Source organism: Cryptomeria japonica, chromosome 3 (genome assembly GCF_030272615.1).
Source record: "Cryptomeria japonica chromosome 3, Sugi_1.0, whole genome shotgun sequence".
Classification (NCBI taxonomy): domain Eukaryota; kingdom Viridiplantae; phylum Streptophyta; class Pinopsida; order Cupressales; family Cupressaceae; genus Cryptomeria; species Cryptomeria japonica.
The window spans coordinates 454,548,582-454,562,590 of NC_081407.1; the positions used below are offsets into that span (position 1 = coordinate 454,548,582).

The 14,009-nt window shown below is 34.8% G+C and overlaps 1 protein-coding gene across 5 annotated transcripts in view; it reads left to right on the forward strand.

Moving 5' to 3' along the window:
• Positions 1 to 12,411, forward strand: part of LOC131062630 (probable GTP-binding protein OBGC2) — a 221,799-nt gene extending 209,388 nt beyond the window's left edge. For 3 of the 5 annotated variants that reach the window (XM_057997895.2, XM_057997252.2, XM_057996621.2), the window contains exons 8-10: positions 7,552 to 7,626; positions 7,794 to 8,011; positions 12,083 to 12,411. In XM_057997895.2, the coding sequence (XP_057853878.2) occupies positions 7,552 to 7,626; positions 7,794 to 8,011; positions 12,083 to 12,209 (420 nt within the window). In that variant the 3' untranslated portion in view covers positions 12,210 to 12,411. The remainder of the gene's footprint in view (positions 1 to 7,551; positions 7,627 to 7,793; positions 8,012 to 12,082) is intronic. The other 2 variants (XR_009111344.2, XM_057998602.2) reach the window with 2 other exon arrangements.
• The last annotated feature ends 1,598 nt before the right edge of the window (positions 12,412 to 14,009 follow it).

The window sequence follows — 14,009 nt, forward strand, 5'->3', positions numbered from 1 at the left end:
TGGTAATGTTTATTTGACTGCTGCTAGCTTTCAATCTTGTCTTCCAAAATGTTCGCCTAAGCTTCCCTAATGTGGCGCTAGCTCCCTCAATAATGTTTGATGCCAATTTAGCGAGTTGTAATCAAATCAAAGTAAAGGGGCAGACTGGTACGATTTTTACCTCAGACTGATTAGGCCTGTTTTCACCACAGTTACACCCTCCAAAATGCCTCAAACTGAATCACCTTTGTCCCCTTATATTAGCATTGTCTTCCAATCCTAGGAATGGTGCTTCAAAAATGACATATGAGCAAAATCATGGAAGATGAGGGTTTTGATGCGATTTTGTTCCAGACTGCTATAACCCCTGCAAACACCACAAAAAATCCCCAAAATGCTTCTGCATAAATCGCCCAATGTCCCCAATGCCAATTCTGATCTCCAATGAATGTTATGTAGCTCCAGCAAGGAAATAATAGCATATCGTGGTTTACCATGAATCATGACAAAATTCTGATTTATGACTGAAGCATTGACTCAGAACTAACATACAGTCAGCTCTTGTTACAAATCGATGTAGTCCTCTAATCATCAAATTATCTCTATTTGACTTCTCCAAATCTGATCTTAGTAAGCTGGCCTTTGGCCACAAATTAAGCTCAAATAGGAAGACTGGAATATCTTCCTCTCAGTTGCAAATTCGTCTTTGAAAGAATACTCACAAATTTGGTGCTGATGTAGACTCTGTCACGAATCCACTCCCAAGAAGAAGAACTAGGGTTTCGTCCAGCCCTTCTATCAATCTGCTGAAGGTTTGCGTCCTCAAAGATTCAACTAATGTAAAGCATCAGACAGTTCATCAAATCCAAAATCCCCTATCTTGAAGCTTCAACTTGATCTCCTTAAAGACTTTTTCTCCCCACCATCCAGAAGCTTCTAGAAGTGACTTTATGAAATAATATTTAATTAGTCACTTTATTAAATTAATTAAATATAAAGTCATCTTTTAATTTTTAATTTGTTCGATAAATTTATAAATAATTAACTTAATATTATTAATTAAAATAATTAATCAAGCTATCTATAAAATATATCAATAATTTGGACAACTTAATTAATTAATCCTTCTTCAAAATTGGGGACATTACAATCTGCCCCTCCTGAAATTGTTTGTCCCCAAGCAATCCCAGCTGCAAGAAAAACTCCACTCCACCTGGATCCCAAGGGAAAATATGTGTAATGTACCTGTCGTCACCAAAAAGCTCCTGTAACACCAATGGAATCTGCTGAATCGATCCAGTCACCTCATCACATGCCACAGGAGTGTAAGCCTCAACCCTAACAATACCCGGATCCCAAACCAATCCATCAGTCCTACCATATGTGATGAAGATGAAATGACTCTTTAAATCACCATGAATCTCCCATCCTGGAATGCTGACCAACAAGGAAATGTGGAAATGAACTCCCACATACCAATGAAACAACACAAACGACCACCCAACATTGCTATGATAACTTAGATCAGCAACATGAATGATGTCATAGATGTCAACATACCATCGTAAACCAAAGAAATCCATCTCATACTCATTGCCCATCGAATAGGTATGTCCCCACACACTTTCGTGCCATTGAATAATTGATGTAGACCATGTCAAATCTGAAAATGCATTGGAAGACAAAATAGGACAGCCACTAACCCATGCAGAATCAAGGGAAATTGAATCACCAATCAACAAGTAGATAGCTGCCTTATCATAAGAAATAGGTGTCCACCCCAAATTTGAAATGTAGGTGTCTTCCTTAACACCCTGTCATAACCCCACATTTTTTGTAATTAATTAATAAAAGAAAACATTTATACCTTCCATTATTTAATCAGAAATGACTCCTTGTTTTATATTAATATAATGATCATTTTTTAATTATTAACTCTTAATTGAACTTTACCATAAAATGTTGTTAATTAAATATATAATTATTGATACATAACATTTACCATATAATGTGTTACTAAATAAATATAAACTATAATATTAATATACAATATAAAACTTAATACATTATAATTATTATTATTAAGGAATAATATCTTATCACCTTACGATATTATTAAATAGAACCAATATTAATATACAATACAAATTTCTTATAATGTATCAATACCTTATAAATCAACGCTAAACCTTGACTATATTACAAGGGCGTATTGCACCCAGCGATCGCATTGTATGGAATGCGGTGCGTGTAGACTAAGGCGCCCGAAAGGAGATACGAGTGGACCAGGGAGCGGTGACTCCAACAGTCACCACCGCTCACCTCCTCCCTCAGCAGTCACGACCCCTGGTTGGGTCCGCTCCAACACCCCCCCCCCCAGCTGGTATTAAAATGCATGACGTGAGGCGGAAGAAAAAAAAAGGAGGTCGCAGGAAATAACGATAGGTTGGAGGATAGCCAGGGACGCAGGTAAGAATCTACACCCACTCATGCTTACTTTGTAGTAGGAAGTATAGAGATCATGAGAATTCATACGTAAGGATATACGTATAGATAGATGGTCATTCAATGCATGGGTATAGGAATATATATATAGTTTTTAATTCAATGCATTTATATATATACAGATTTACTGCAATGTATTTGTATATGAATATAGATTAATACAATAGATTAATAAAGGTTTATATATATACATATATATATATATATGGGGGTTCATTATACATCTGCGTATACCATCTACATATACATATATATACATATATATGTATATGTAGATGGTATACGCAGATGTATAATGAACCCCCATATATTCCATTAACTAATGAAAGAACTACAACTATGAGCAATTTAAATGAATGGCGTTGTCAATTATAAGATTAGTAGGAATAGGTTAAAATATTAACACAATGATAAATGAGACAATTACATATCCAAACCCAGTGAAACATATGACGAATAGAGCAGCAAGGATAGCAAGAACTAGGCCTCTGTCAGGTAGGCCACCCACTGCGGATGACTTAAGGTCTGCCGCAGTTGAGCCGAGGGGGAGTGTACCGCCCTTGGGCCTGATAAGTGCTACGGGCATCCTACTGCATCTAGTCCTCTTGGTCTCATTAGGAACTAAATATGATATTGACTTATTGATAAAACAATAACCTTAAAAGTATTGGTTAAGCTATACTCTAGATCAAACATTCATATCATGAACGAATGTTAAATCGCCTTTTTTTTTTATGTTTTATAGATTGTGGATTTTTGGGGACATTACACACCCCAAGGTAATTCATGTGTGGCGGATCTCATAAGGTCAATATGCTCATCCGTGATTGCATATTTTTCAACTTCTTGATCATCATGAAAACCCAATGAAGCAATATGTGACTCCTCTAGAGTTGATTTGTAATCATATTTACCTTGCTCATGCTCCATCTCTATGTCTTCTTTCATTGGAAGAAAGAATGATCAAATATATGCTTCTCTTTGTTGTATTGTTTGATATATATGATTGCAGCGCTCCTTGACCCTTTGCAAGTGTTGCCCTGTTTGGGCAGCTAGCAACTTAGCTTGCCTAGCTTTCCTTAACCATTCGTCACACATGTCTTGAGTCCTCTTTACATCTTCTATGTTATGATGCACAAAATCAGATCTTTTACTAGATGCATCATCAACCAATAACTCTTGTTCATCTTCTCAAACCTAAATGCCAACATTAGGTGACTCCATAACATTGTCTTCTCCATGATTAAAGGCTGCATCACCCTGAGGATGAAGTGATGTATCACTGCTGTTATAACAATCAGAACCACCGTCATGCATTTGTGTCACGCCTTCAACTCTTACATGCACCTCCTTATTGGAAACTTCATTTTCAACACTTGCACTATGAATGCCTGCATTTGTAGACTTCTCTTCATTTGTCATTCCATGAGTTAAAGCTGCAAACTCATGAGAATGAGGAGGTAAACAGCTGTTGTCCAAAATCAGAATTCTAACCTTCTCCTCTTTGCTTTCTTTGGAATCATCATTAATTTGCGCCATAGAAGTGGCTGTTATTACATCATTATTTTCAGACAATTCCCCATCAGATGAAGATACATGAACTTCATTGGAGACATCCTAGATTTCTATCATGCCACCTCTTTGAACTAGACCAACCTCTTCACAACCTTTATCTAGGTAAATTTCTAGATCACCAACGAACAATATCAAGCAATTCTTACTTGAAACAGTTTGTTCTTCATTCTCTTTCTTGCTTGTCCCATTTTCTTTAACCATCCTTTCATCTATACATTTGTGATTGAGCTCCCAAGGACCTTTCCAAGTGAAGCATACACCTTCTCTTCTCATTTCATTCCTGCTTATACCATGCTCCTCTTTGAATGTTTTCCCATGATCACTTGTAGGCTGAGAAATTTCCTTTCTTTTCGATTTCCCAAACATTCCTAGAAATCCCTGTTTTGCTTCCGGATCATTCAACAAATCATACAAATTCCGCATCAAATCAATAGTGGATTTGTCGAAAGCCATGTTTCCCTTTGTTCTGATTTTCAAAGATTTTCCCAACAGGATGGTAGGATGATAGCTCTGATACCACTGAAATATCCCGTCCTATGATGACTGAAAACAAGGAATATTTTGCTGTCCAAACTGTGTTATGCTGCTCTGAAGTTTGTGTGTTATGCTGACAGAGTTTTCAGTTTGTAATGAAGACCATCATATATGAATATCTTATGAATAATCAACTTCTAATTGATTCTTCTTGATCGATAGTTAACTAGAGTCACAAATGCAACTATCTATTGATGATATATATGAAATTAGACCCAAGAATCATAACTAACAGCAACTGACATTATGATGAACAGTTGTCATGCACCCTTAGATAAACATGAATGTGAATGCAGATCAAAACTCCTTTCTTCTTAATCTTATTGATTATCAAACAAGACATTACATTGGCAGCAATAAGATCATATACATGGACTGTTATTAAGACCACTTTTCAGACTTTCTGAGGACAAATGTCTGTAACTAACCTAAACACTCAGTCTGAAATTACAATGAAATGATAATGCCAAGAACCTGGAATTAAACGCCAGGAAGAAGCAAGCAATATCATTTATCAAGAAGCCTCCAATTAGCTGATCAATCCTTATCTTCAGAAGTTGCCCCTGCTGCAATGAGGATGGGACTGGTAATATTTATTTGGCTGCTGCTAGCCTTCAATCTTGTCTTCCAAAATGTTTGCCTAAGCTTCCCTAATGTGGCGCTACCTCCCTCAATGATGTTTGATGCCAATTTAGGGAGTTGTGAGCAAATCGAAGTAAAGGTGCAGACTGGTATGATTTTTAGCTCAGACTGATTAGGCCTGTTTTCACCACATTTACACCCTCCAAAATGCCTCAAACTGAATCACCTTTGTCCCCTTATATTAGCGTTGTCTTCCAATCCTAGGAATGGTGCTTCAAAAATGACATATGAGCAAAATCATGGAAGATGAGGGTTCTGATGCGATTTTGTTCCAGATTGCTATAACCCCTGCAAACACCACAAAAAAACCCCAAAATGCTTCTGCATAAATCGCCCAATGTCCCCAATGCCAGTGCTGATCTCCAATGAATGTTATGTAGCTCTAGCAAGGAAATAATAGCAGATCGTGGTTTACCATGAATCATGACAAAATTCTAATTTATGACTGAAGCATTGACTCAGAACTAAGATACAGTCAACTCTTGGTACAAATCAATGTAGTCCTCTAATCATCAAATTATCTCTATTTGACTTCTCCAAATCGGATCTTAGTAAGCTGGCCTTTGGCCACAAATTAAGCTCAAATAGGAAGACTGGAATATCTTCCTCTCAGTTGCAAATTTGTCTTTGAAAGCAGACTCACAAATTTGGTGCTGATGTAGACTCCGTCACGAATCCACTCCCAAGAAGAAGAACTAGGGTTTCGTCCAGCCCTTCTATCAATCTGCTGAAGGTTTGCGTCCTCGGAGATTCAACTAATGCAAAGCATTAGACAGTTCATCAAATCCAAAATCCCCTATCTTGAAGCTTCGACTTGATCTCCTTAAATACTTTTTTATCCCCACCATCCACAAGCTTCTAGAAGTGACTTTATGAAATAATATTTAATTAGTCACTTTATTAAATTAATTAAATATAAAGTCATCTTTTAATTTTTAATTTATTGGATAACTTTATAAATAATTAACTTAATATTATTAATTTAATTAATTAATCAAGCTATCCATAAAATATATAAATAATTTGGACAACTTAATTAATTAATCCTTCTTCAAAATTTGTGACATTACAATGAGAGTGCTTGTGCTAGTACTAGTACCAGTGCCAATGCTGACATTGTTTTTGGTTCTTCTAATTTACCAATACCTACATCATCTAATATAGATGGTGATGATAGTTTTGAAGACCCATATGATGATGTTTGATCAATGATAGCTGTTTTTTGACAATTGACAATTGACATTGTTATTTAATTTTTATATATATCATGACATTTGAGTTTGACTAATTGACATTTTAATATTTTTTTATTTTTATGGTGGTTTTGTTTATTATATATTATATGTTCTTGTATGGACGAACCCAAAACAAACCCAACCCCACAATTTTTTTTGATTGTACCCAGGAACTGAACCCTTGAACTTGAACCCAAACCAATACTAGGATTGGTAACTTAGTTTATCATCACAAGTTGTGAAGGTTGGGTTAATGAATATACAAGGATTAATATCTTGCCATGTTTGAGCTGAGTTATCAACAAGACTTTCTCTCTTCATGTCATTGGCAAAACTGGCAAGGGAGTCCACTTGCTAATTTGGTTCTCTATAAACATGTTCAATTGTGAAGGCCGAGAGGGAATCTAAGAGGGGCTGACAATGCCTTTGTATATTATTTGTTTTCTAGTTCGAGGACCCCCTCTTTTTGACAAAAATTACAATGACCGTTTAATCACCTTCAATTTGCACTTTTTTTGATATTGTATAGTTTACAGATTTGCAAACTAAGGAGTGCTTGAGCTTCCACTTCATTGTTAGTTGTGGACACTAATCTCTTTGAAGCTACTCTGATCAACTTCCAGCCATGATTCCTAATTATGCAACCATCTCCCAAGTTTCTAGGGTTTCCTCTCAAATCTTCATTGAGGTTCAGTTTGAACTATCCCTTAGGAGGAGCAGTCTGAATTATTCCCATTCTTGGGTTTGTCTACAGATAAGTCCCCGTACCCCATGAACAGGGGGCACACGCAGATTTTAATTTTAGCTCTCTTACACCGTTTGGCTCTAATGATGGGGTAATTGATCAAATAATAATAATTTAATTGTGATGTGATTTTCAGTTACACCAGAACTGTTTGACTTAATGTTAGAAAGCTTTGTAATTTTGGAATGCTTATCCTTTGTGATATATTTCCATATTGCATTAGGTCAAAGTGGGATATAAATTGTTGTGTTGTTCCTTTATCCTTTTTTGTCACATGTTGATATTTCATCACGTATCTCTAAGTTAGCTCAAACGTGAAGATTTGTTTTTATGCAGGAATTACTCATGTACAACCCATCTTACCTGGAGAGGCCCCACATGGTGGTTCTTAACAAGCTTGATCTTCCAGAGGTTCATTACTACACTGATGTGTATTATTTGAAATTGCGGGTTTCTGATTTTATGCATTTATAGTTCCTTTTTGAATGCTTACATTTCTGGTGTTGGTTCTGTTACTTTTATATATTATTGTGTGTTATGCCATGCAGAAGTCTTTTATGACTAATCTATATTTGTAGGCAAGAGAAAAGTTTGATTCTATATCTGAACACATGGCAAAAATTGGTTGCCCTGAAAGCGCAACTGGTGGTAAACATATGCTGGTAGAAGAAAACAAATCTATAGAGGAAGAAACTTACAGACTTTCTGATGGAGACACTGCAGATAATTTTATAAAGCAAGAAAAAGAGATTGAAGATTACCCACGTCCTCTGGCAATTGTCGGCATAAGCGCACTGTTCGTCTCTCTCCCTATCTCACTCACATACACAACCTCACACCCAGCCACCCACACACCTGCACAAAGAACCACACTTTCTTGCTTGCACATACATGCACAAAAATGTTATGCTCCATTTTTCTCTTTCTGGGAGGGGTAACTTAAATCAGTTTTCAACACTTCCTGATGATTCCATGTATGCAGACTAGTGGTGTGACTTATTCTTACTGTTTTACTTTGTTCTGCATGCACGGTTCTTTGTAAACCCTTATACTCTGTGTGAGATGCTTTAGGCATTTCTTGAATTCCTATCATTATTGGTTGTACCTATTATCATTTCTTCTTCTGAGTTTAATGTTTCCTGATCTTTCTCACACACAACAATGCACTTGAAGAGTCTAATATCACAATTGAGATGCAGAATGCTTCTGGCAAGCAGCTGCAGTTTGTTATGCTATGTTGGTAGTCCAAATTAAAATATTAGACGGTGTCATACTTAAGCATTAAAGAACTATTGATGCTAGAGAAAATCCAAAATGCAATGTACATGTCAGTTTTATTATCTCGGTGTGTTTACATCACATCAACTTGTATACATGAACAGGGTTTCCTTACATATTGAGATTTGGCATTCATCAAGCCTACCAAAAGAATATACATCACAAGAATTAGCAGATATTGGCGGACTTTAACTGCATACAAAGATTAGACACTAAGCAAGACTCCTGAAAGCCTGGAATTGTCCACATTTTGTGTGTTCACACTTGTTTAGTCCTATTATTTTGGCTCCAGAATGTTTTCTGATCAGACTCTTTTTTAAAATATTATATTTTTTTAAATTTTAGTTTGTTAATTGATTGAGTTGAAAAATAATCAGATTCATTAAATACAGAAGAAGCAACATAATCCATTGATCACAACTTTGCTTCATGAATATTAAACCAGGTGTAAGTCTTTTTCAAGATTATTGGCATAAAAACAAGGAAAAACGGGATTGTTATATATCTTTAATGAAATGAAGAAACTTATGCCAATGCATGGACCTAAACCTTCTCCAGTATGTCACCATGAGGGCACCTGGAGGAATGAAGAGTCTAACCAATTAAGGAGCCAAGCTCACCCCCGTATTCTCTAGGAGTTTTGCCCTAATATTTGTCTCAGCTTTCTGTTCATTGTTGATTGTAGTTTGTAGATCTTGTTGCTGAATGTTTTAGATCCAAATGTACAATATTTCCATGTCTAGAGTTTAAGGATTTTTGGCCTTTGCAATTAATCATGCAAAATGGCAGGACATTCTCGTCCCCAAGCTATCTTTCATTTGACAGATTTTTAGTGGAAATAATACTTATACAAACAAGGTTATTTCAATATCAATTGAAGTATCTGGAAAACAAAAAAAAATAAAGATGACCAAAGGCACCAGATGTGTGTTCAGAGGTAATGAAGATAAGTCTAATTCTAGAATTCAATCTAGATACTGTGAGACTCTTTTGGTTTTACCCTATGAGAAATACTGCCAGTGAAGCATTGGCTACTTTCCAACATGATGTTGGGCAATGATGCCATCCATCCCACAATCCAAAATTACAAAAAATAATGAAACCTTTTCGGCTGCTGTAGAAAGTCTAGAAAACTACAGAAAACAACAAAAAAAACCTATGATTTAATGAGTAATCACCAAAAACAAGCATTAAAATTGCAATTTTGCATAGAAAGAATGACGCAATTTCCAGCATGCAATTTTCTGCAAAAAAAAAGGCGGCATGATTTATTGAACAAAGATACCATGCAATTTTAGGGAAGAATCAGACACAATTTTGCTGAAAAATCCTTGATTTTTGTTCAGAAAATGGTGAAAATTTTCAAACTAAAAAACTACGAAATTTTCAAAACAATTCCATGATTTTGCCAACCCTGCAACTTGTTTTTGTTTGAATTTGTACGATTTCAAATAGTGCCATACTGAGGCATACAACACATGTTTGGCACTTTCTGTGTCACGTGTGCGCAATCCGTCACTGCAACAGTCCATAGAATTCACGCTTTCACCAATCCCAAGGTGTCACCTGGGCTTTAATACTATAATACAGAAAGTAATAACAGAAAATGATTACCATGATATTCAATCTTTACCAATGAGCAAAAGTCTCCTTAAAGAAAGTGATAAGGATAAGATCAACAACGAAGGAAGCAAAGGATAAGAACTTAACTAAAAGAATAAAAGAATATTCCTAAAGTCTATCCAAAAGACTTAATTTACCATTATCAACTAAATATTACAATATTACTTTAATGAAGGAATCAGCTGGGCTAAGTCCACTTTCTACTAATTTGACTACCATTTGCTCCCTGCTCCAGCTCTTTCATCTATCTTCAAGTCTAGGATATTTTCAAATGATCCGGTATTGTATCCCAAACATGATATAAGCTGTTTGATAATCATGTTTAGGCTCCATGATATTTTCAATCAATTCTATTATTGTAATGGACTTCATCTTGCTCTGTGTGGCTTGAAATATCTGAAAACATGGAGTAACCCGTCTATAATTGACAGAATAGCGCTTTAAAAAGAGGTGTTAAGTGTGACAGCAGTAACAAATTGAAGGATTTTGAAAGATAAGTTGGTTAATATGCTGAGAGCTTTCACATAACTGCAACTCGACGACTATCCTCCCTTGGTGCCAAAATTTCAGACCTCTACATTCAAATTCAAGGAAAACTAGAAGCTTTCTGCTAGAAATAAGAATTGTGGTATATTTTGGAATGAAGGCAAACATGTTTGAATAGGCCACCAAAGCTTTAACCCCTAACTTCTTTCTATAATAGGCTGATTAGATAGTACGACACCATCCTTTTGTATTGTTTGGCTTTTCCTTAGTTGTGTTAATTAGGTGGCAATGCCAAGTGAAAAGTGTGAATTAACATTGTGTCTTGATTTTTTTTGTTGGTGTGGTTTCAGTGTTTGCCACTAAAGTCATGGTTTTGTGCTAGCATTGCTAGACAAAATGTGTGACTTTTACTTGTTTCCTTTCATGGTTTCAAACACTTGATACGTTTCCACTGTAATCATGATTTTACGATAGCCCAAACAATCATTAGGAATAAATAATTACTTCGTGATCTTCTATAAGTGAAACACATGCACTTGAGCGAGTAGATAATTGTAGTATTATTTGAATTGACTAACCGGAGTTATTGAGAAACCTCTTATAAGATTTTTAAGGTGCCAACACCATTCCAACACTAATGTAATGTTGAACATAGAGAAGCCCACAAGAATAATTTTATTTTGTAAGCGGCTGCAGTAATCGAGTGAAATTAATGATGCAAAATATTTCTAATATTTCTAGTATACATTTAGATAGTCTAAAGCTCATGACAAAAATAATTTCACTGATTATATGCATGATAGCTTCCATCTTATTCTATATGGAGCACGTAGAAAGATTCATCCCCTTCTTTAGCCACCTTCAACACATCAATTTGAATGTGTTTTCAGCCACTCGATAGGTTGATGTTGTTTGACATTTTATCCCTAAAACTAAATGAATATGCTGAGTGGATCTGGAAAACCTAGTTTAAAATTTAAACTTCTGTTTTTTTTAAATTTCATATTGTTTTTTATTTGTTGTATATATTGACTATTAAAAAATTAAACATGGAATCATTGTTCTCTATACAATCACTCATTCACACAAAAAGTGTAAGCGGATGTTGGGTGTAGAATGTTTTCCTCTTCTCAAATTATGAAAGATTTTAGTTGCATTTGAATATCAATTTTTAGTAATGATAAAAAACACTAATGGTTTTTTTTGTGTGTGTTTTGCAGCATTAAGTAATATTTTAATTGAGAACTAGGTTATGAAGACTATATTACAAAATTGGAAATTTGTTAATGCTTGTTTACTTTTGTCAATTATTATCATTTTAATGTTTTATTTTTTACCGAAAAAATTCTGTAGCACAAGCTTATTTGCATATTTTCTAACAGCTGTAGGATAGAGCATGGATGAAAACAGATAGGGTCTATTACAAGCTACTTTCTATTGTGAGTATCAATAATCACAAACGTATTGCATGATTTTGTAGGAAAGGGATTGGCATTGTTGAGATGCTAAGAGAAATACGGTTAGCATTAAAGAGCTGTGAAGTAGGGGAAAGAGAAGGAACTCAAAATGAAAGCACAATTCAACCTGTGATACAAAAATTCTATTAAGTATTCTACTTCAATATTTTATGTAATAAATTATGGATGAGGTATTCAAATTTTATTTCAAACGGTTATTAGTTATTCTTGCTAATTTTGTAAAAATAGGGACATAAAATTATTTATTCCTAATGATTGTTTGGGGTTTAAGTTTTGCCTATTGTCATCTTATTAATTTTTATTCAATTATTATATGTATTTATTTTGTTTAGTTTTGTTTTCTTGACAATGCCATATATGTTGAGTCGAAGTATAAAGGTGATGCCAAAATTTGTATTATGCACTTTTTTCTTTATTATTGAACCACTCATATGCTCATATACATGGTTGGAGATTATGAAATTGTTTTATAAATTTAACAGCATTGTTGCTATACTTGAAATTTAATAAACATAAATTAATCTCTGTCTTGTTGAAGTACATGCATAGGTGGAGATAAATAAACTATTGCATACATAAATATTCTTACATCCAAATGCACAAATTTGTTGTCATTATACAATATACACTTATAGAGGAGATGCCATAGTTTTTGTTGTGCCTCAAACAAGTTTATTTTCTAAGAGATAGTTAACATAAATATTTCTAAATTGTAATGATTTCATTATATTTCATAGAGTGATATTATTTAGTTTCATGGAATTAAATTGTTAAATAATGAAAATAAGATGCAATCTGCATTTTTGGGGAGAAAACATGTGAGAGATTGCTTTAGGTAAAACCTATCATTCACAAGTTAAATGGGATTGTGATTCTTCAAGAATTGAATTCAAGTCATTATGTGATGATGGCTTCAATTGCGGGGCTTGAAACTTTAAACTCAAATATTTACATAGGATGATACCAAACTTTCTTCCACTTTGACACATTGTAAATAAATTGATTATCTTTCTTTATCTTTTGTAGGTTTAATGAACATATTGAAAACACTTTATAATGTCTTCAAGCATTGGCTTCAAGATATTAAGTGACAATGGCTCCAATGGTGATGCTTGAAACTTTGTGTATGAAGGGATCAATATGATATCTTTTGACTTAAATGTGGACAATGTTAGTTTTTTTGGTATACTAAGGCCCAATGAGGGGTTGTTGTGGGTGGAGTTAAGTGGGTGACGCTAGTTCATAATTTCATTGACATTTTGACTAACTTGAAGGGTAAGGGTTTGGTATCGAAGTCAGATTTCATCAAGCAACCTAATTTGGGTGGTTTTATTGGGAAGTCTTAGGTGGATGCTATAAATGGAGTGACCAACTCTACTCTTACCTTCCTTTTGGATGGGGTGTGTGAGATGGTTGTGCTTAAAATCCTTGATTTTGTTGTGGAGATATCTTCCATGCTAAGGAATTACCTTTCTAGGAAAAGCTTTTAGGAGCCAAACTCAATATAGGAATTGTTAGGAACTGGACTTAAGAGAAACTAATACTTAATGGATAGATCAAAATATTAGCTATGCATATAAGCTCCTTCTTGATATCCTTGTAATCACAAAGATTGTGTTGGGGCTATCTTGGATGGGCCATGGTTTGTTGGTAGAGCTAGGTTGCTCAAGAATTGGTATTCAAACTTTGATCTTGAGAACATCTTTATGTGGGTCCTTGTTTGGATAAACTTTCATTGGATATATTTAGACTATCTTTAGACTATTGGGAGTAGATGTTGGAGGACATAGCTAACTCACTCGAGCAAGTCATTTCTCTTATTATGGTAACTAAATCAAGAAAGTGTTTGTTGTTTCCCTAATTTTGAGTTAATGTGGACATTGATTCGGTGCTTCCATCTTCAATCACTTTATCTTCCAAATCGGGGGA